Raw genomic sequence first — 22,468 nt, forward strand, 5'->3', positions numbered from 1 at the left:
CAATCTCTTTCCGATTTGCGTCAAACTAATGCCAAAATAAGCAAAATTCCATTGCCTATCTTGTGATTTTGGATTGGATCAAAAGTCAAGGTAAAAATTACAAATTTGGAAGGAATTAATATTTTTCCTAGCAATACAAACCTGGAGCTATTTATAAGGGCATAACTTTAGGCAAAGCTGAAAGAGGAGCCAGTAGTTTTTTTAGCGAGGGTTAACCATCCACCCACTAGTTAGTGAGGGGGCGGGGTAGCAACTACCCCTCTCACTCACACCTAAGCTGTGAACCTCACTTTGCTTGCAGGTAGGATTTCAAGGGAGATTGGTGCTGGCGGACCAATCTGTACTAATATCTATAGGTTTGTACCGTCAGGAAAAATACAAATTACTTACAAGTTTTTCATTTGTTGCATAACTAAAATAAAAACCAATGCTATTTATAGGGATTGACTTACCCATTAGCAGGGTGGAAATCCTTGCCAATATGACAAATTCGTAGATAATTTGTATTTTTCCTAACCATACAAACCTTAGCTATTTAAATAGGGTATTACTTTCGGCGTAGCTGAAATGGCGAGCCATTAGAATTTTAACGAGGGTTTACTACCCCCTCGCTAGTTAGCGAGGGGGTAGGGGAGGGGTAGCTAGCTACCCCTCCCCCCTCACACACCGGTGAACTAGTTCACTTTGCTTAGAGGTAGGACTTCCCGGGGAACAGGGTTGGCGGGCAAGTTTGATTAAATAGCTAAGGTTTGTATAGTTAGGAAAAATACAAATTACCTACGAATTTGTCATTTGTTCCGTAACTGAAATACAAACCACGCTATTTAATATGGGTGACAACCCTTAGGTAGGGTGGTAAGTCCCAGCCATTACTGGCTTTTGGCTTTTTACCCGGAGACTCAGTATCTGAGTGTGTCGGCACTCAACGATAGGGAGTCCCTGCACCTCGCTAGCACCTTGCTCTGCAAGGACTGCGGCCTACATAAGCTATGTGTGAAGGAATGAAGTGTGACTCGTCCTAGGAGGTTGACCTGAAGTCCTTTAGATGGAAACTTAAGGCTAGGACTCTCCCAATACCACCTCGTCAGGGTATGGGGACATGACAGTATTAGCTTAATACTAGGAACACAAGGAAACATGGTTTACCTGCAGTGGTTTGAGATCAGCTGTGCAGAGAACCCAGGATGCTGTTTTCCCCAAGAGAGGGGAGGATGAAGAAAAGAATAAGGGCCAGACATACCTTTTCATTCATGCAGACTAAAACTGGGTAACAATACCCTCAACCTTCTGCTACTTGTCCATTAAGGAGCCTGAAGTTTAAACCAGCTGTTGTGCAGCCACCAAAGGGCCGATAGAGAACGTACTGAGCCTCCTGTGGGTCACATCTTGCAGGTAGTGGGCTGTGAAGGTCGTCTGATGCTTCCACACCCCTGCTTGTAGAACCTGCGACACTGAGTAGTTCTTCTTGGAGGCCAGGGACGTAGCTATGCCCCTGACATCATGTGCTTTAGGGCGACGTGACGGAGGAGGGTAGGGATTCAGGGACAAATGGATTACCCTACAAATCCAAGCTGAGATAGTATTCTTGGTAATCCTCCTCCTTGTCCTCCCAGTGCTTACAAACAATGCTTGCACGTGAGGACGAACTGCAGCTGTTCTCTTAAGATAGAGCCTCAAACTCCTTACTAGGCACAGTAGGAGATGGTCTGGGTCATCTGTTACAGAACGAAGACTCGAAATCCGGAAAGAGTCAAACCGAGGGTCCGGCACTCCCGGATTCTGAGTCTTAGCAACAAACTCAGGGACGAATCTGAACGTTACCTCACCCCATCCCCTTGAATGGGCGATGTCATACGAGAGACCATGAAGTTCACCAACTCCTTTGGCCGAAGCCAAAGCAAGTAGGAACACCGTCTTCCAAGTCAGGTGGCGATCTGAAGCTTGGCGTAATGGTTCGAAGGGAGGTCTCTTAAGAGACCTGAGAACTCGAACCACGTTCCATGGAGGAGGTTTCACTTCCGACTGAGGGCATGTAAGTTCATAACTTCTTATGAGTAGAGAAAGCTCCCGTGAAGAAGAAATGTTCATTCCTTTGAGCCTGATGGCAAGACTTAAGGCTGAGCGATAGCCTTTCACTGCCGAGACTGAAAGGCGCATTTCTTCTCGCAAACACACGAAGAACTCCGCTATTGCTGGAATAGTGGCATCGAGTGGAGAGATACCCCTTCCACGACACCAACCACAGAAAACTCTCCACTTTGCCTGGTAGACCCCTGTAGAAGACTTTCGCATGTGTCCAGACATCCTTTCTGCAACCTGCTGCGAAAATCCTCTCTCTGCGAGGAGATGCTGGATAGTCTCCAGGCGTGAAGCCGAAGCAAAGCTACGGCCTTGTGAAAGATGTTGGCGTGTGGTTGTTTGAGTAGCTCATGTCGTGGAGGGAGTTCTCTCGGGAGTTCCGTAGGAGTTGCAGACGGTCCGGAAACCATTACGCGTGATGCCATAGCAGAGCTATAAGGGTCATCGAGAGATTGACCGATATTCTGGTCTTGTTGAGTACCCTCCTCATCAGACAGAACAGTGGAAAGGCGTAAATGTCGATGTTGTCCCACAGTTGTTGGAAGGCATCTTGCCAGAGTGCCTTGGGGTCCGGGACTGGGGAGCAGTAAAGCGGGAGCTTGAAGTTCAATGCTGTAGCGAACAGATCCACAGTAGGGGAACCCGACAAAGTCAGGACTTTGTTAGCTACTAGACGATCCAAAGACCACTCAGTACTCACTATCTGAGACGCCCTGCTCAGACTGTCGGCGAGCAAATTCCTCTTGCCTGGAATGAAGCGAGCCGATAGTGGAATCGAGTGGACTTCGGTCCATCTCAGTATCTCTACTGCAAGATGGGAAAGCTGCCCCGAAAAGGTGCCTCCCTGCTTGTTGATGTAAGCCACTACTGTGGTGTTGTCGCTCATCACCACCACAGAGTGACCCGCCAGGTATTGTTGAAACTGTTGAAGGGCCAGGAATACGGCCTTCATTTCTAGCAGATTTATATGGAGGCACTTTTCTGATTCTGACCACAGGACTGAGGTCCTGTGGTTCAGAACGTGCCCCCCCCCCCACCCCCACCCCTTTCTTTGAGGCGTCCGAGAACAGCATCAAATCCCGGGGAGGACGAGAAGATCCACTCCCTTTCGTAGGTTCTCGTCTGTCACCCACCACTGAAGGTACGTCCGTTCCACAGGACCCATAGGGACCATGACGTCCGGGGAATCGTGTCTTTGATTCCACAGAGACTTGAGTCGCCATTGCAGAGATCTCATTCTGAGACGACCATTGGGAACTAGACGGGCCAAGGATGAGAGGTGACAGAGAAGACGTAACCACGATTGGGCTGGGAGTTCGTCTCGTCTGAGGAAAGGATTCGTGACCCTCCTCAGCCTTGCTATCCTGTCGTCTGGTGGGAAGGCTTTGTGGAGATTGGTGTCTAAGATCATGCCTAGATATACCAGTCTTTGAGTAGGAAGCAGAGAGGACTTCTCGAGATTTACCATGATCCCCAGACCTTGGCAAAGTCCGAGAAGTTTGTCTCGGTGTCGAAGAAGGGTCGACTCCGAGTCTGCTAGGATCAGCCAGTTGTCCAGATAATGGAGGAGACGGATACCAATCCTGTGTGCTCACGATGATATCAGGGTGAACACTCTGGTGAAAACCTGAGGTGCTGTGGGGAGACTGAAACACAGCACCTTGAACTGGTAGATCTTGTTGTCTAGGCTGAATCTTAAGTACTTCCTTGAAGACGGATGGACTGGGATCTGGAAGTACGCGTCCTTCAGGTCCAGTGTACACATGAAGTCTTGAGGTCTCACTGCAAGTCTGACCGTGTCTGCCGTCTCCATGCTTAACGGGGTTTGTTTGACAAACCTGTTCAGAGCTGAGAGGTCGATGACTGGTCTCCAGCCTCCAGATGCCTTACTTACAAGAAAGAGTCGACTGAAGAGGCCTGGGGACCCGTCGATGACCTCCCGGAGAGCGCCCTTCTTCAACATGGTCTCGACTTCTGCCCGAAGGGCTTGCCCCCTTGCCGATCCCATGGCAAAGGAGATCAACGACACTGGATTCGCTGTCAGGGGAGGTAGAGATGTTGTGAACGTGACGCAATATCTCTGACTGATTACGGAAATCGTCCAGGAATCGGCCCCGAGTTGCTGCCACCTGATCGCGCAACTTTGTAGGCATCCCCCAACTGGTGGACATAAAGGGGGACTGCCAATCCTAGCGTTTGCGGCCTCGGCCACTCCCTCTAGGATTTTTCCCTCCCCTGGAGGACTTTTTGCCTTTCCTGTCTTTGACAGGAAAGGGCTTCGACTCCGTTGTCTTTGCTGCCACTGCCGGTTTCGTTGTCTTGGACGGGCGAGGTTGTTGAGTTGCTGGAGGTTTATAGGGCTTTGATGTAAGAGCCCTATGTAGGAGAGAGTCCTGGTTGGACTTCCTCCACCTCTCAGCTGCCTGTTCCACATCTTTAGGCTCAAACTAATTCCTCCCCAAGATGGAAGAATGTCTGAGCCTGCTGACCTCAGTGCTGGGGACCTACGTGTGAAATCTCTCAGACACCGCATCTCGACGCTTCAAGATGGAATTAGACCACAAGTTCGAGACTTGGTGGGCTAGAAACTCGATGGTACGAGTGCCTGAAAGAAGGAAGGTCTCCCAGGCCTTCCTGGTACTCTCCTTGGACAGGTCCTCGGATCGTAACAGGATGCCGAGAGACCCTAGCCAGATATACAGCCACGAAGTTGCCTGCATGGCACACTTTGCCACCTTCTCCTGACTGAGGATCTCCGAAGCCGAGAAAGACACTTGCCGGTTGGCGTCTCTCTCTAGAGGGACTCCCCTGGTAAGCTCTTCCACAGAATGGTGTAAGGGAAGAGCTAAACAAGACTCCTCCATGATCTCAAAGTACCTCCTCTGATGGACACGAGGAGGCGGGAGGAGTTTGTTGCCGGCGCTGGAACGGCTGGAGGAGGCAAGCTCGGAGAGCTGGCCCTCAACCTTATCTCTGGCATTCTTGACCCCTTGGGACCAAGGCAAAGCCGCGCTGGCCTTAGGGGGTTTTTGAGTGCCGAAGACTCGGTCCAGGACCGTATCCATGCCCTCTCGAGGGGGAATCTCAGGATCCGAGAACTCGTTAAGATTCCTAATCAGAGTCAGAACCTGCCAGAACGCATGTTCTGACTCCTGTAGCTCTCCTCCTGTAGGGCTGGCAGCAAAGTCTCCTGTACCCAAAGGCTCTTCTTGGGGGGACTCGTGGACATTCTCCGCGGGTTTGGCTGGCTCTGGTCTCATCCTCGAGGACGACTTTGGGATAGTCTTAGAGTCCTTCGAAGGGGATCGTTCGATCCCTAGGAGTAGAAACCACAACAGGGTCTTCCTGAAAAGAAGGGGAAAAAGGAAAGTTCCTGGACCTATCCGGTGTTCTCCGGCCCTCCGTCGAGCGCGCTGGTCTGCGCTTGCGGGGGTGGGGGGTGAAGACGAAGACCTGGTCGCACACGGTCCTGCAGCCTCGCGCGTGGGATCGCACTGGGAATCCCGCTGAGAATCGCGCAATGGGATTTTGCCTGGTTTGCGCGCGGGCGATCGTTCGCGCACGGGCGCGATGACGAGGGGGCGCGTGGGCGACCAATGGCTCGCAGGAGATGGAGCGCGTGGGCGCGCAGGTGATCGATGGCGCGCATGGGCGTGTTCTGGAGAATGCCGAGGGCGCGCAGTAGGTTGGACAAGCGTTCGTGCGGGCAGAGGTGATTGCTCGCGTCCACGCGCAGGATCTCAATGAGCCCGTGAGGGTGATAGCGTTGGGCGCGCACGCGCAGGGGATATATTCCCGCTCAAGAGGGCGCTCATCTGCAATAGGAGAACGCACAGGGCGAGTGTTGGTGACTGCGCGCGATGGCGCGTAGTAGAAGGCTGGCGAGCAGGCGGGGTCTGATGGCGCGTCGGTGTTTGCTGACGCGTAGGAGATTGCTGGCGAGCAGGGGAAGAAGGTATCTTCCTTCCTGCGCCCAGATCCGAAGATCGTGGGTGCACAGGAGAAAGTTGACACGCAGACGAGCGCTGGCGCGTAGGAGATCGTGGGCGCTCATCAGGATGAGGGCGCGCAGTGGCGCGCTGGCAAGCAGGAGAGCGCGGGCGCACAGGGGATCGATGGCGCGCAGGTGAGCGCTGGAGCGTAGTCTCTGGAACGGGTGCTCGCTGGTGTGTTGTCTCCGGAACAGCAACTGTAGAGCACTTGCGCGCAATTAAACGTTGGCGCGCCGGGAATACCTGGCGCTTAAGGGACTTTGCCACAATGTGAGAAAGTCCCTTTTGCCCCGAAGGGACCGTTGCCTGTTTGATAACAGGATGCGTGGGCGCCCACAGCACATCTACAACCAGGAAGGGCGACGGCAGGTCAGCAGGTCTGGCAGGAGTAGGAGATCGCGAACGATCAGCGGAGAGGTCCAGGGATGTAGCTGGAATGGTCGGTGAACAACGGCGAGGTTCCTCTGCGGCGGACTGTGGCGAAGAAGAGCCGAAGAGGCGTCTCCTAACACCCTTGTGAGGTGAAGGAAGGGCTCTACGGCGGAGGGGAAGGCGAGCCTTACGCCTTATACGCCCTCTGGGGGCAGCAGGTTGACCGTCGGCAGTCCTCCGAAGAGGAGTCTCTGTCAGTGAACTCCCCCGAGGGGAGAATCACCTGCAGGAGAGACCGTTGGACTTAGTTCCTCCCTCGAAGGATGTTCGGAGGGGGGAACTAAGCCTTCAGCTACATCAGCAACAGGAGCAGAGGTTTGAAATAACTCATCAGAAGCCTCTGCCACAACGTCGATGATAGACAGAGGATCGACCTCTGCTAACGTCGGCGACTGTTTGACAGCTGTCCCTAACCTGATTATGTCAAACAGGGCTTCCTTGGAGGGCGAGCCCTGAAGCCCCAAGGAAGCCCAAAGCTGTAACAGATCATTATTAGAAACATTCACATTGGGAGGCAACTCCCTCTCCCAAACCCCGAGATCGGTCAACAGAAATGCGGCCTACGCTACCACTCGACAGCCTCTCGGAAGAAACCGATCGAGTAGGATCTTCGGAGGAGGTCTGGGCTACGGAGGAAGAGTCCTTGGGATTTTCTCTCTTCAAGGAAGCCCTTGAAGGAGAAATATCCCGTTTGGACTTCTTCCGGCGCCGGGAAAACCTCTCCCAATGGGAGGTAGACCACTCCCTCTGCACTCACCACATACGTTATCTCTATCACACCGTTGGCCCCTACAGAAAGGACATAAGGTGTGTGGATCCGTGTCGACCGCCGACATATAATTTCCACAAGGGCGGTCAGGTAAGCCGGGACACTTCCGCATCGCAGAGGCCAACTTCCAAACACTGTCAATAAGAAAAAACAAATAAAGATTAATGGCTGTCAGTGTAGGCGAGGGTGATAGCAGACACGTCCGTCTAGCACCCGAGCCGATAGCAAAGTGAGCTCAGCACAGGTGTGTGTGAGGGGGGGGGGGGTGTAGCAAGCTACCCCCCCCGCCAACTAGCAGTGGGGTAGTAAACCCTCGTTAAAATTCTAATGGCTCGTCATTTCAGCTACGGCGAAAGTAATTACCCATATTAAATAGCGTGGTTTGTATTTCAGTTACGGGACAAATGTATTCTTGAACAACTAGTCAGTCACTTAGAAGTAATAGAAGCTTTGCCTGACAACCAATCTGCTTACAGAAAACTATGCTCTACGGAGACAGCCATCTGCTCTGTTGTAAATGATATGCTAGAAATAATGGATGAAAATAAATGTGGTATCTTAATACTGCTCGATCTCAGTGCTGCTTTTGATACAGTTGTGCATGAACTGCTACTAAATGATCTACAGTCCATCGGTGTTCAAATACCTAAAAGACTACTTAATTGGTAGAAATTACTGTGTACAAATTGGAAACTCTTATTCATCAAATGAACCCTTAAACAGAGGGGTATCCCAGGGGAGTGTACTTGGCTTAATCTTATTCTGCATCTATACTATTGGTCAACAAAAATGCTACAAAGGCATGGCATGAAATTCAAACTACTTGCAGATGACACACAATTTTACTTCTTCATAAATGATATAGATGACACTACTGAAACTCTAAAGCGAATCCTTGATAGTGTTAGAGAATCGATGACATTTAAACAACTAAACTTAAATGAGAACAAAACTGAATTCATGGTGGTGGGTAAGAGAAACAGCGTGAGAAACTTGGGTGATATTCAAATGAACATAAATAATGACTCTGTGCTGATATCTAGTAAAGTTCAATATTTAGGTGTATTTCTTGACTGTAACCTGTCTCTAAATGCCCAAATAAATAATGTAATAAAAACTGCTGGTTATCATCTAAGAAATATTGCGTTTATAAAAAAGTACCTGGACGAAAATTCTGTAAAGAAACTTGTGATAAACTGTATTACAGTATTACCAGGATTGACTACTGCAACTCTATCTATTACAATTTAGCAAAAGTGCAACTTAAGAAATTACAAAACATAATAAACAGAGGAGCAAGACTGAAAAAAGGTGTCCCACCTAGAGAAAGAATCACCCCTATACTAATCGATTTACACTGGCTGCCGAATAAAGCGAGAATTGAATTTAAAATATGTACAATAAAACACCAAGTTATCAGAACTGGTCATCCAAAATACTTAAGAGAATTGCTACATATTGCGCAGCCAACAAATCGTGTCCACACGAGAAAAGTTACAGATGGCTTCAAACTGTTGGAATCTAGATATATGTCTACTTTAGGCTCTAGAGCCTTTAAATATGCGGCCCCGAGACTGTATAATAAGCTCCCACGAAACATTCGAATGATTGAAGACATTAAGGCTTTCAAGAGGAAACTGAAGACTTTCTTATTCAAAAAATCATACAACAGTGATGATTTAACCATATGTGATCTGAAACGATAAATACTCTGAACAAACAAGGTAAAATGACAGCGGAGCTCCTGTAGAGAGTAGGGTTACCCTGCTGTATGGGACTGGAAAAGCAGCCATCAAAGTAAAGTAAAGTAACGTTCTTCCTTTCTCGAGCGACGTTCTGTGAATGGAGAGAAGAGGAGATGGAGAAGGACTGGAAGGAGTCGTACTCACTCCTAGAATAAGTATCTCTAACTCTGGCAGTCTACGAGGGTGTAACAGAGAGGTCTTTCTCAGAGCACAACCCATGTGACGTGTATGATCTCACCGAGGAAGGCAACATAGGGGGCCTCCTACAAGGACCATGTCTACGACATTTTACAACTGGAGCTTCATCGGTGGCTATACGAAGGAGCCACATGAGGAAAAGGGGTAAAGGCTCCAGTGGCCTTTCCCTATCCTGAACCTGAAAAGAAAAATTATCTGAAATAGGTCTTTGATGTTGCATACATCACAAATTTTAAGTAATTTGTATTTTTCCTAACAGTACTTACCTCGAACTACTTTCTTAAGAGTATCTGGTATCTCCTCCCAACCAACCAAAATTTTGTGTAGTTCACCCTACCTCCTTTTTCTATGCGGGGGAACCTCTGGCGGAGTGATACGCGCCAATGTACTAGCTTGTGTATGTTGCAGTTAAATAAAAGGTTTTTGATTCATGTGACAAATGATTGTTGGATTTAAACAAGGTAGTTGAGTTCCATAGAAGCTTCCTGATAGTTAGTCTTAGTTGACAAAGGAACATATCCATATGGAGGTTCCAATCATTTACGTGTTTGACCAGCGATAGCATGTTCAGACTGTGAGTCTTTGTGTGACATGGCATCATTGCCATTGTGCGCAGGAATATATACAAAAGGTATAATGGCGTACAGCCATGTTAGCATAAGGAGTGACGGGTCTGTGGAAAGTGTTGCTAACATGACAGGAATTAAAGTATGATTAGTAACAGTTGCAACATCCGTGTTCTGTAAGGATTGCTTGGAAGGAGAAGAAACAATAAAACTAGGACAAGTCATGGTTGTGGACACTGCCGAAGCAGTCCAAACAACATCAACATAAGTGGTTGGAGAATTCTGGGATGAGCCCTGAGAATTTGTAAGAGAGCAATGTCGAGGACCCCTAGGTGAACAAAGCAAGCCCAGATCGTAGGTGCATGAGGGTGAAAGATTTGGATCTTCCGACAGTGCTGCCTCATTACAGGGGGAAATGGCAGTCTCGACTCGAGTGTTTCGTTCGTGTATGGGGACGAAGGGAAACTCTACACTTTAATGGATGAAACCTACAGAAGCAAAAAGTCATCCCCCCAGGACACTGAGTACTGGATCGGGTGCTTGAAGTGCAGCGACCGTCGCCAGGGGATCCGTCTCTGGTAGCGACTCGTAATCACTCAGCCTAAGTGGTGATAACACATTCACAAAATCATCATCAATATTTAAATCATGACCGTCGTACTCCGTAACTAGAGCTACTGAGGGCTCAAGAAACAAAGGATCAGAGTGAGGAATGTTAGTCCTCAAAGAAAAGAGCTCACATTTCTAATAGTCACCAGAAGAATATGACGAAGAGGAACATTCCCTTTTGGTTAGTTTCTTTCGACAGGAACGATGTCTCTCCTACTGGGAGGATGGTGCTCCCTATAATACTCACATAGTGATTCTACAGAATATTGTTTGCCACAGCATGTAGGGCAAAAGGTATGAGGATCAACCTCAGCCCAACTGATACAAGTGCCACGAGATGGCCATCAAGGCCAGGGCAGGTTTGCATGACACTTAGTCACATATGACATAATAAGCAGAAGTGATAAAACAAAAGCACAAAGCACTACACTATAAGGGTATTCCAGTGTGGGGAAGTGTAGTTATGATCATAGATAAGAAGAGAGAAGACCTCTTAACGGTATGGCGACCAGGAAAAGAATGGAGCTTGCATCACAGCAGTAGGTACCACTGCTCACCGGTGGAGTTGCTAAGTAAGCTACTATAGTTACAAATTGAACCCCATTTACTTTTATATTGTCTGGTCATAAAAATTTGACTTGAGAGTAACCCATTTAAATGACTCGGAAGTTTGTATCCGCATAGGAATAAATAAGCACACTACATTTTGAAGTGAAGTAGAAAAGGCAACGCAGATTATGGTGATGCACAATAAACTATTTTCCCATGAAAGCACTACATATATCTACAAAATCTTTGACACTTACCCTGGTGGGAACTTTGGCTGTCAACACAAAGAGTCGACATGATGCAAAGGCCTGAAAAATTCAAAATATCAAATTATACATTGAAATATAAATTCTAAAATTAGCCCATACCAGCTTCGCTTCATTCTCTGGTATATATTGGTACTGTACTGTACTTGTTTTGTGTGCAGTATTCATTGACAGAATAAAATAAAATAAAAATATAATTTGGAACAACTCCACCAACAATCAATTTCCAAAACTGCCTATTCAATGTATTAAAATTCCATGTGTATTTCAAGAAATTAGGAACTATTACAAACTTAAACTTACCAACACACGGTTGTCTGTTTTATCTCCCTTGGTCTCTACTTTCACCAGCACCTTCAAGGTCAGCTTCACCTTCCGACCCAAGCACTGACGTATGGAATCTGAGGAAAAAGAGCAAAAAACGACATCCTCTTAGAAAAAAATTAAATATCTCTACTTATGAATACCAAATAAAAACAACCATTTTCTTCTTTTTGAAAAAATTTACTGCATTTGCTTCTATGACCATCTTCGGTTTCAGAACAGATTCCAACTCCTTTGAATATTCTGTATTAAAATAAAGTAATGAAAGTCAGTCAGCTATTATGAATAATAATTGTAAGAAAATATAACCTAAAAATTCAAAGAAAAATTACAAATTCGGAGGTAATTTGTATTTTTCTCTAAGACAAACCTGGAGTTATTTATGTGGATATTCTTTCAGCGGCAGCTGTAGGTAGCCATTAGACTTTAATTGTGAGGTGGCTACCCTGCCTAACCGCTTAAGCGGGTAGGCTAGGGGTTGCTGGGGGGTACCCAGTCACCTCTATATATGCTCTCACAGCAGTGAGAGACTTCACTTTTTATTGCAGGCAGGACTTCTGGGGGACAGGTGATGGTGGGCCAATTTATATAAATAACTCCTGGTTTGTATCAGTTAGGGAAAAATACAAATTATCTCCAAATTTGTAATTTTCTCCCATACTAACAAACCTTCCATTATTTATTTGGATGACTCACTCTTCGGTGGGTAGAAGTCATACATCTGGCATGGACATTGACCCGGTTTTACTTAGTACAGTATATGACTGTGGTCTAGGGAAAACTTTGACACCTCGCTGAAATATACAAAGTTAGTATACTCGCAGCCTGTGCAATGCAGTGTAATAGAGGTTATCAATTTGTATGAACGCCTTCTGAGTTTATAAAGGAAAATGAGACGTATCCCATGACTCCCTCGCAGAAAGCAATGGGGATGTAGACAGTATAACAATTTTATTACTTATATTAGGCTACAATAAGGGAAGTGATAATTACCTACAGAGGGACCCATGGGGCTGTACACCAAGGGAGGGGAAGATGAAGAAAGGAAAGCCAGACATTTTTCTCATTCATCCCAGTCTTAACCAGGTAACCAATGCCCTCCATCAACTGCTACTTGTCCATCAAGGAGCCTGAGGTATCTTAAATCACTTGTTGAGCAGCCACCACAGGACCGATAGTGAACGTATCGAGTCTCCTGTGGGTCACGTCTTTCAAGTAATGGACTGTGAAGGTGGTCTGTCCCTTCCACACGCCCGCTTGCAGAACTTGCAACACAGAGAAGTTGCGTTTGAATGCCAGGGAAGTACTGATTCCCCTGAAATCATAGGCTCTAGGTTGACGAGCCTGAGGAGGATCTAGAGCCAAGGTTCTTTTGATTACTTGATGAATCCAGGAGGAAATTGTGTTCTTAGTGATCCTACTCTTCACTATCCATGAACTAACAAACAGTGATGTTAGTCTGGGCCTTGTTTCTGTAGTGCATTTAAGATAGTATCTCAAACTCCTCACTGGGCATAATAACAACTGATCTGGGTCATTGGTTACAGAACGAAGACTCGCAACCTGAAAGGGAATGGATCTATGGTCCAGCACCCTCGGATATTGAGTCTTAGCAATAAACTCAGGGACGAAGCTGAATGTCACTTACCCATATCCCCTTGTATGGGCAATGTCATACAAGAGGTCATGAAGTTCACCGACTCTCTTTGCCAAGGCTAAAGCAAGCAGGAATGCCATATTCAAAGTAAGATTTCGGTCAGTTGCATGGCGCAATGTTTCGTAAGGAGGTCCTTTCAAGGATCTCAAGACGCGAACTACGTTCCAAGAGAGGAGGACTAATCTTTGACTGAGGGCAAGTCATCTCATAACTCAGCATGAGGAAGAGGAAATATCCACTCTCTTCAGCTTAAAGGCTAGGCTTAAGGCTGAGCAATATCCTTTCACCGCCGAAACCGAAAGAAGATATCCTCTCGAAGGTATACAAGGAACTCCACTATTACTGGAATAGTGACATTGAGTGGAGAGATATTCCTTCAACAACACCAACCACAGAATACTCTCCATTTTGCCTGGTAGACCAAGGACACCTATAATGGGGCTCCTTGAACGCTTCTGGAAAGGGAGTCGGTCATCCGCTAGAGGTGGAAGACGCAGAGGGTCGAGGGGAAAGTGTTGGTACCACACTTGCTCACAGTTCCGACACATCTGCTTGTGATATGCTCACGGAAATCGCAGATTTTCTCGTGAAATCGTGAGATTCACGAGCCAAATCGAGAGTTTCATGCATCAACAGATGCTATTCATGAGCATAAGTGCTTACAACAGGAACCACAGTGGAAGAGGAGGTCTAACGCCTTCCTGGTGCCTCAGAGAAGTACCTACGCCTGACGAAGTTGGCAGAGGAGGCCTCTGAGTAGGGACTACTCTAGTTAGAGAACGTGTCACAGAGAGACGCGTTGCCAAGCGTCGCGTAGTGGAACGCTTTGCTAGAACTCCCCAGGCAGGGAAAGGCACGGGGGTTTAGCTGGACGCCTGTTAGAAGAATGGTCATTCTCATCTTCAGGTCCATTCCGAGGTTGTTTGGAAACCACTTTGCTTGTTGATGTAAGCCACTACTGTGGTGTTGTCGCTCATCACCACCACTGAGTGGCCGGCCAGGAACTATTGGAACTGTTGAAGAGCCAGAAAGACGGCCTCCACCTTTAGGAGATTTATGTGGAGGTACTCTTCTGACTCTGACCAGAGGCCTGAGGTCGTGTGGTGCAGCACGTGGGGCCCCCACCCTTTTTTTCAAAGCGTCTGAGAACAGCATCAAATCCGAGGGGAGGACGAGAAGATCCACTCCCTTTCGCAGGTTCTCGTCTGCCATCCACCATTGTTGGTCCGTCAGTTCCGCTGATCCCATGGGGATCCGGATGTCCGGGGAATCGCGAGTCTGATTTCACCGGGACTTAAGTTGCCACTGGAGGGATCTCATCCTGAGGCGACCATTGTGAACTAGACAGGCCAGCGATGAAAGGTGACCGAGGAGACGTAACCACGTTTGGGCTGGAAGTTCTTCTCGTCTGAGAAAGGGTCTTGCGACCTTCCTCAGCCTTGTTATCCTGTCATCTGATCGGAAGGCTTTGTGGAGATTGGTGTCTATAATCATGCCTAGGTATACCAGTCTCTGTGTAGGAAGCAGAGAAGACTTCTCGAGATTTACCATGATCCCTAGATCCTGGCAAAGTCTCAAGTTTGTCTCGGTGTTGAAGAAGGTTAGACACCGAGTCTGCTAGGATTAGCCAGTCATCCAGATAACAGAGGAGACAGATGCCAATCCTGTGTGCCCAAGATGACACTAAGGCAAACATTCCGGTGAAAATTTGAGGTGCTGTGGAAAGACCTAAGCACAGCAACTTGAAATGGTACTTTCTGTTGTCTAGGCTGAATCTTAAGTACTTCCTTGAAGACGGATGGACTGGAATCTGGAAGTACGTGTCCTTTAAGTCCAGAATGCACATGAAGTCCTGAGGTCTTACAGCTAGTCTGACCGTGTCCGCCGTTTCCATGCTAAACGGAGTTTGTTTGACAAACTTGCTCAGGGCTGAGAGGTCGATGACTGGTCTCCAGCCTCCAGACGCCTTTCTTACAAGAAAGAGTTGACTGAAGAAGCCTGGGGGCCCGTCGAGGACTTCTTGGAGAGCGCCCTTCTTCAACAGGGTCCGGACTTCTGCCTGAAGGGCCTGCCCCCTTGCCGATCCCATGGCAAGGGAGTCTATTGACACTGGAATCCTGGTCAGGGGAGGAAAAGATGTAATGAACGGGACGCGATATCCTAGACAGATCACGGAGATTGTCCAGGAATCGGCCCCGAGTTGCTGCCACCTGTCTGAGCAACTTTGTAGGTATCCCCCCACTGGTGGAGACGCAGGGGGAGTGCGTATCCTAGCGTTTGCGGCCTCAGCTGCTCCCTCTAGGATTCTTTCCTCCCCTAGAGGACTTCTTGCCTTTCCTGTCCTTGACAGGAAAGGGCTTATTAGACACGACTGCTGCGCTGCTTGAGGTTTATAGGGTTTGGATGTCAAAGCCCTATGGAGGAGGGAGTCTCGATGAGACTTCTTCCACCTCTCAGCAGCAAGTTCCACGTCTTTAGGCTCAAACAGGTGGGTCCCCTCTAGGGAGGAATGTCTGAGCCTCTTTATCTCAATACTGGGGACCTGTTGGTGGAATCTCTCAGACACTGCATCTCGACGTTTCAAGATAGTGTTTGCCCACAAGTTCGAAACTTGGTGGGCAAGAAACTCGATCGTGCGAGTGCCTGAGAGTAAAAAGGTCTCCATTGCCTTCCTGGTACGCTCCTTGGAAAAATCCTCGGATCGTATCAGGATACCCAAGGTCCTTAACCAGATGTCCAGCCACGAAGTAGCTTGCATTGCATACTTAGTGACCTGTTCCTGGTTAAGGACTTTGGCTGCCAAGAAACAGACCTGCCGGCTGGAGACTCTCAAGAGGGACTTCCCTGGTTAGCTCTTCCAAAGAGTGGTGAAGTGGAAGGGCTGAACAGGGCTCCTCCAGGATCTCAAAGTACCTCCTTTACAGTACGCGAGGAGGTGGGAGGAGCTTGTTCGTTGAGCCGGCACGGTTGGAGGAGGCAAACTCGGAGAGCTGTTGGTCGATCTTGACACTGGTACTCTTCAACCTCCGAGACCAGGGCAGGGCTGCACTGGTCTTTGAGGTAAACGGACAGAATGCCTACGGACTAAATGCCTAACCGACAGAATGACTAACGGACAAAATGCCTAATGCACATTATTTTTTATGATTATAAGGGAAAAAATTACTTATTAAAAGAAGACGATTTTCACAAAGAGAGAAATAAATTACCTAAAGATAATTTAGAAGAATAGTTTACCATTGCTTAATTACCAAAGTACCTCCTCATAAGCTACAACTTAAAGACCACAGAAAATATGTCCAAAATGGAGTTCGTTACTGGTCACAAAGGTGGAAAATAACTTTTATATGAAGGCTTTGCATATGTTGTCAACAGGAAGAAAGAGAATCGTATATATTGGAGATGCGAAAAAAGAGATTCTTGCAAGGCCAGCATTATTACTTGTGACAAAGAGATGCAGAAAATCTCAAATAGCCATTCACATCCACCAGATGAAGGCCACAACTGTTCACTGAAAGTTAAGGAAAGCATAAAAGAACGAGCGCTAAAATCTAATGAAGCTACATCTTCCGTGATCAACCACGCTACAAGTGATTTACCATTAAGTATATGTGGTGCTATTTCAGTTCTTAAAAGAACGTAACCTATATCCAGAGTCTGTTACAATGGATTTTGAACAAGCAGCGATAAAAGCTTTAAGAAAATTTTCCCCAAATGCAACTGTCCATGGTAGTTTGTTTCACTTCGCGCAGTGTCTGTGGCAAAAAATCCAAAACCTTGGTTTACAAGGCTGGTATAGAAATCCTGAAACTGCTCTTATAATAAAACAAATACAAGCATTAGCTTTAGTGCCACAAAGTGATGTTATTGATCTCTTTACAGAATTTATGCAATCACTAGACGAAGAAACCGACGAAGTTTTGAGTGAGTTCTTAGGATATTTCGAAATAACCTGGCTTGGCATTATCAGCGTGGCCAACGAAGACGCCCAACATTCGATATTGAAACATGGAATGTTTTCAATAGAGTTGAGTCAGACATTCCAAGGACCAATAATTCCTTGGAAGGATAGCATCAAGCTTTCAATAAAAAAGTCAGTGTAACTCACCAAATCATCGAAAAACTAGTGAGAAAAATTAAGCTGGAACAGGCTAATAAGGAACTGATACTCGAGCAGCTGTCTTTGGGAGAAGATGTATCGAGGATTAATAAGAAATATGCTAGACTAAATGAAAGAATAAAGAAACTTTTTATGACTTTAGTACAGGTTTGGCTTATCTAAGGGCCATTGCACATAATTTGTTAATGTTAAAATATTCATTTCTTTTCATGTCTGTCATTAAATTTTTTAATGGTGTCATCGTAATAATCATGTACCTTTCAATACAGAAATGTTCTCATCCTTCTTTAAATGCATTTCTTTAAATCCTTCTTTTGCCATTATCATTATTATAAAAATGTGTTGTAGGCATTTTGTCCATTAGTAATTTAGACCATAGGCATTCTGTCCGTAGGCATTCTGTCCGTAGGCATTCTGTCCGTAGGCATTCAGTCCGCACACGGGTCTTTGAGGGTTTCCGAGTGCCGAAGACGCGGTCTAGGATCGTGTCTTTGCCCTCCCAAGGGGGTATCTCTGGGTCGGAAAACCCATTGAGAACCCTCAGAGTCAGAACCTGCCAGAATGCATGTTCTGATTCTTGTTGGTCTCCTCCTGATGTTGGACTCGCAGCCAGTCTCCTTCTGTCCCCAAGAGCTCTTCTTGGGGTGAGTCGCGGACATTCCTTGAGTGGCTGACTGTCTCCGTTCTAGTCCAGGTGGAGGACTTTGGTAGAGTCTTGGACTCTTTGGACTACTTCCAAGGAAGGAGGTAAGACCCCAACATCGAAGGCTTGAGTGTCATGTCCCTCTTGGTCTCAGATTAAGGGGAACCCTCTGCGTGAAGGGAGGTTTCCTCCAGCGGTGGGATGGAGGAGTGCCTCTCCTCGCCGATTCCCTTGGTGAAGGAAGGTCTTCATCAGACAGGGAGGGAGAGTATCCCTTGATGGTCTACGTGGAGTCAGCTTCACCTTCGGGGAAGTGACTGTGTTGAAAACTCCTCTTTTCCTCTTCAAAGGGGTAGAGGAAACCATGGTTCCATGTCTTGAGTCCAGAGCTATAGGTTGCTCTGACGAGCGGTCGGACAGGACAGGCTTGAATGCCTGTGTTACAGCTTTGACTAAGGCACTGAACCAAAGTTGCTGACTAACTGATGCACTGTCAGATAGATCCCCTGAAGGGAAAGGGACTGAAGGATTCCTACGAGGAGTCACCATAATAGGTGAGTCCGCCTCAGAAGGCAGTTTAGGGGGTCCTGAACCCCTCTGCTTGTGCCTGTTTCCCTTCTCCCGCAGGACGCGGTGGAATGCGTTTGCAGGGAGGGGAATGAGGTGATGGTGACCTTGCCAGGTGTAGATCCTGTGCCCGTGCCTGTTCTGCGCGGGCGCGCAGGAGAGTATTGGCGCGCGTGCACAGGTGAAAGTTGGCACGCAGGTGCTTGGTGGCGCAAGCGCATGTCTTTGTCCATGCACGCAAGAGAGAGTGTATGTCCAGGAGAGCGCTGGATTGCACTAACCGTTTCACCTGCAGAGTGTTGGTGCTCAGACATTTGTTGACGCGCAGGTGAGTACTTGCGCGCGGGAGAGCGCTGGTGAGCAGTAGAGAATTGGTGCACAGGTAAGTGCTGGCGAGCAGGAGAATGATGGCGCGCAGGTGAGTGTTGGCAAACAGGAGAGCGCTGGCGCAAAGCAAGGCGCTGGCGCAAAGAAGGGCGCTGGCGCGAAGAAAGGCGCTGGCGCTTAGGAGATCGTGGGCGCTGATGCGCAGGAGAGCTCTGACGCCCAGGAGAGCACAAGCGCGCTGTAGTACACTGGCGCGTGGGCGACCCTGGGCGTGTGAGTGTACGTGAACGTGGGCGCGCAGGAGAACATTAGCACGCAGAGGCATGATCTTGCTGCCTTCTATGAGGGCGAGCAGGTGAAGGGGCGCGCCGAAGCGCTGTAATGCTGACGAGCTGCTGGTGAGTGCTGATGTCCTGTAGGTTGGCAAGCTGCAGGGTAATGGCGCGTAGCTGCGCAGTTTGGAAGAACTACAATAGGCTTTACCGGTGACAGGAACGGTGATATCAGGTCGGCAGGTCTGAAAGGTGGAAGGTCGATGTGCCCTTTGTAAGGGCTAGGATCCACCAAAGAGATTGCGAACGATCAGCAGAGAGGTCCAGGACCGAAGTCACAGGACTAGTTGCAGGAGCAGTGACGATCGATGGATGAAGGTCAGATGACTGCAGCAGAGGCTTCTCTGCAGGGGACGGCTGCGACGAAGATGAACCAAAGAGGTGCCTCTTCACCGCTGGTGAAGGGAGACCTCTAAGGCGTGCTTTCCGACGAATGCGCCCTCTGGGGGCCGTTGGATCAGCAAGCTGACCGTGCGCCACAGCAGACCTCCGAAGAGGAATGTCTATAAGTGAACTCCCCCGAGGGGGAAGAAATACTTGCAGGAGAAAGAGACATTGGACTTAGTTTCCCCCTCGAAGGATGTTTAGAAACGGGGGAAACTAAGTCGGCAGCAACCACTGGAGAGTCTTGAGGGGCAGAGGAGTTGGATGATATCGCATGAGACACCTCTGACACAATAACGTTGACGAGGGTCAAAGGATCTACCTCTGACGGCGACGATGACAGCTTAACAGAAGCACCCATGCGGATGAACTGTAACAAAGCTTCATTGGAGGGCGGACCCATAAGCCCCAAGGAAGACCAAATCTGTAAAAGAGGGGTTAGTGACAAGGCCTCACCCAGGGGTAGAGGTTTGGCTGCTTCACTAGGGGAGGCAACATCATCTCTCGAGAACCGGGGTTGGCTGACATTAACTTGGTCTACGCTACTACTCGACGGTCTCTCGTAAGAGGCCGAACGAGTAAGAGCTTCAGAGGAGAGTCGGGAGACGGAAGAAGAGGCCTTGGGTTTTTCTCCCTTTGAAGGAACCTTCAAAAGAGAAATATCCCGCTTGGACTTCTTCTTCCGGCGTCGCCCAAACCTTTCCCACTGGGAGGAAGACCACCCCCTATACTCATTACACTTATTTACGCTATCACACTGTTGACCCCTGCATACCAGACAAAAGGTGCGATGATCAGTCTCCACTGCCGACATAAACGTCCCAAAAAAGGTGGCCGGAGAGTCCAGGGCAGGTGCGCATGGCCGCAGAAGTTAACTTCACAAACACACACTAAGAGAAAAAGAAAAAGCAAAAGTCATTAATGGCTGTCAATATTCGGCGAGGATGAAAAGCGGTAAGGTCCGTTCATCATCCGAGCCAAACGCAAAGTGAGCTCATTCACAGGTGTGTGAGGGGGGGGGCAGTAGCAAGCTACCCTTCCCTACCTCCGCTAACTAGCGGTATGGGTAGTTAACCCTCATTAAAATATGTTATTTTCCTTAGTAAAATAAATTTTTGAATATACTTACCCGATGATCATATAGCTGTCAGCTCTGCTGCCCGACAGAAAAAAACCTACGGGCGGAATACGCCAGCGATCGCTATACAGGTGGGGGTGTACATCAACAGCGCCATCTGTCAAGTAGGTACTCAAGTACTCGATGTCAACATAGAACCAATTTTCTCCTCTGTCCACTGGGTCTCTATTGGGGAGGAAGGGTGGGTCCTTTAATTTATGATCATCGGGTAAGTATATTCAAAAATTTATTTTACTAAGGAAAATAACATTTTTCAATATTAAACTTACCCGATGATCATATAGCTGATTCACACCCAGGGGGGTGGGTAGAGACCAGCATTACATGTTGACATTATTATGAGCTAAGTATTCCAAATTTCATTTTAGCAGTTATTCAAAATAACAAGCATAAAATAAATAAGTACCTGGTAAGGAAGACGACTTGAACAATTACTCTGCCTTTTTAAGTACGTCTTCCTTACTGAGCCTCGCGATCCTCATAGGATGCTGAGCGACTCCTAGGAGCTGAAGTATGAAGGGTTGCAACCCATACTAAAGGTCCTCATCAAAACCTCTAATCTAGGCGCTTCTCAAGAAATGATTTTGACCACCCGCCAAATCAAGTAGGATGCGAAAGGCTTCTTAGCCTTCCGGACAACCCAAAAATATTTCGAGAGAAAGATTAAAAAGGTTCTGGAATTAGGGAATTGTAGTGGTGGAGCCCCCACCACTACTGCACTCGTTGCTACGAATGGTCCCAGAGTGTAGCAGTTCTCGTAAAGAGACTGGACATTCTTAAGATAAAAGACGCGAACACTGATTTGCTTTTCCAATAGGTTGCGTCGAATATACTTTGCAGAGATCTATTTTGTTTAAAGGCCACGGAAGTTGTGACAGCTCTAACTTCGTGTGTCCTTACCTTCAGCCAAGCTTGGTCTTCCTCATTCAGAAGGGAATGAGCTTCTCGTATTAACAGTCTGATAAAATAGGATAAAGAATTCTCTGACATAGGCAAAGATGGATTCTTAACTGAACACCATAAAGCTTCAGACGGGCCTCGTAAAGGTTTTTAAAATAGAACTTAAGAGCTCTTACAGGACATAATACTCTTTCTAGTTCATTTCCAACCATACGATAAGTTTGGAATATCGAACGATATTGGTCAAGGCCGAGAAGGCAGCTCGTGTTTGGCTAGAAAACCAAGTTGTAGAACATGTAGCCGTTTCGGATGAGAATCCGATGTTCTTGCTGAAGGCATGAATCTCACTGACTCTTTTAGCTGTGGTTAAGCATATCAGGAAAAGAGTCTTAAAGGTGAGATCTTTCAGGGAGGCTGATTGAAGTGGTTCGAACCTGTCTGACATAAGGAATCTTAGAACCACGTCTAAATTCCAACCAGGTGTAACCAAACGACGCTCCTTCGTGGTCTCAAAAGACTTAAGGAGGTCCTGTAGATCTTTATTGTTGGAAAGATCTAAGCCTCTGTGACGGAAGACTGATGCCAACATGCTTCTGTAACCCTTGATAGTGGGAGCTGAAAGAGATCGTTCTTTCCTCAGATATAAGAGGAAGTCAGCTATTTGAGTTACAGAGGTACTGGTCGAGGATACGGATACTGACTTGCACCAGTTTCGGAAGATTTCCCACTTCGATTGGTAGACTCTAAGGGTGGATGTTCTCCTTGCTCTAGCAATCGCTCTGGTTGCCTCCTTCGAAAAACCTCTAGTTCTCGAGAGTCTTTCGATATTCTGAAGGCAGTCAGACGAAGAGCGTGGAGGCCTTGGAGTACC

General features: G+C 47.5%; 1 protein-coding gene across 22 annotated transcripts in view; it reads right to left on the minus strand.

Annotated features, from left to right (window-relative positions):
- The window catches only part of LOC137652986 (F-actin-uncapping protein LRRC16A-like), a 702,357-nt gene that overhangs the window by 648,465 nt on the left and 31,424 nt on the right, over window positions 1–22,468 (minus strand). For all 22 annotated transcript variants that reach the window (XM_068386421.1, XM_068386468.1, XM_068386477.1 and 19 more), the window contains exons 2-3: window positions 11,509–11,606; window positions 11,197–11,247 (exon numbers count right to left, since the gene is read on the minus strand). In XM_068386421.1, the coding sequence (XP_068242522.1) occupies window positions 11,197–11,247; window positions 11,509–11,606 (149 nt within the window). The remainder of the gene's footprint in view (window positions 1–11,196; window positions 11,248–11,508; window positions 11,607–22,468) is intronic.

This window comes from Palaemon carinicauda, chromosome 1 (genome assembly GCF_036898095.1).
Source record: "Palaemon carinicauda isolate YSFRI2023 chromosome 1, ASM3689809v2, whole genome shotgun sequence".
Classification (NCBI taxonomy): domain Eukaryota; kingdom Metazoa; phylum Arthropoda; class Malacostraca; order Decapoda; family Palaemonidae; genus Palaemon; species Palaemon carinicauda.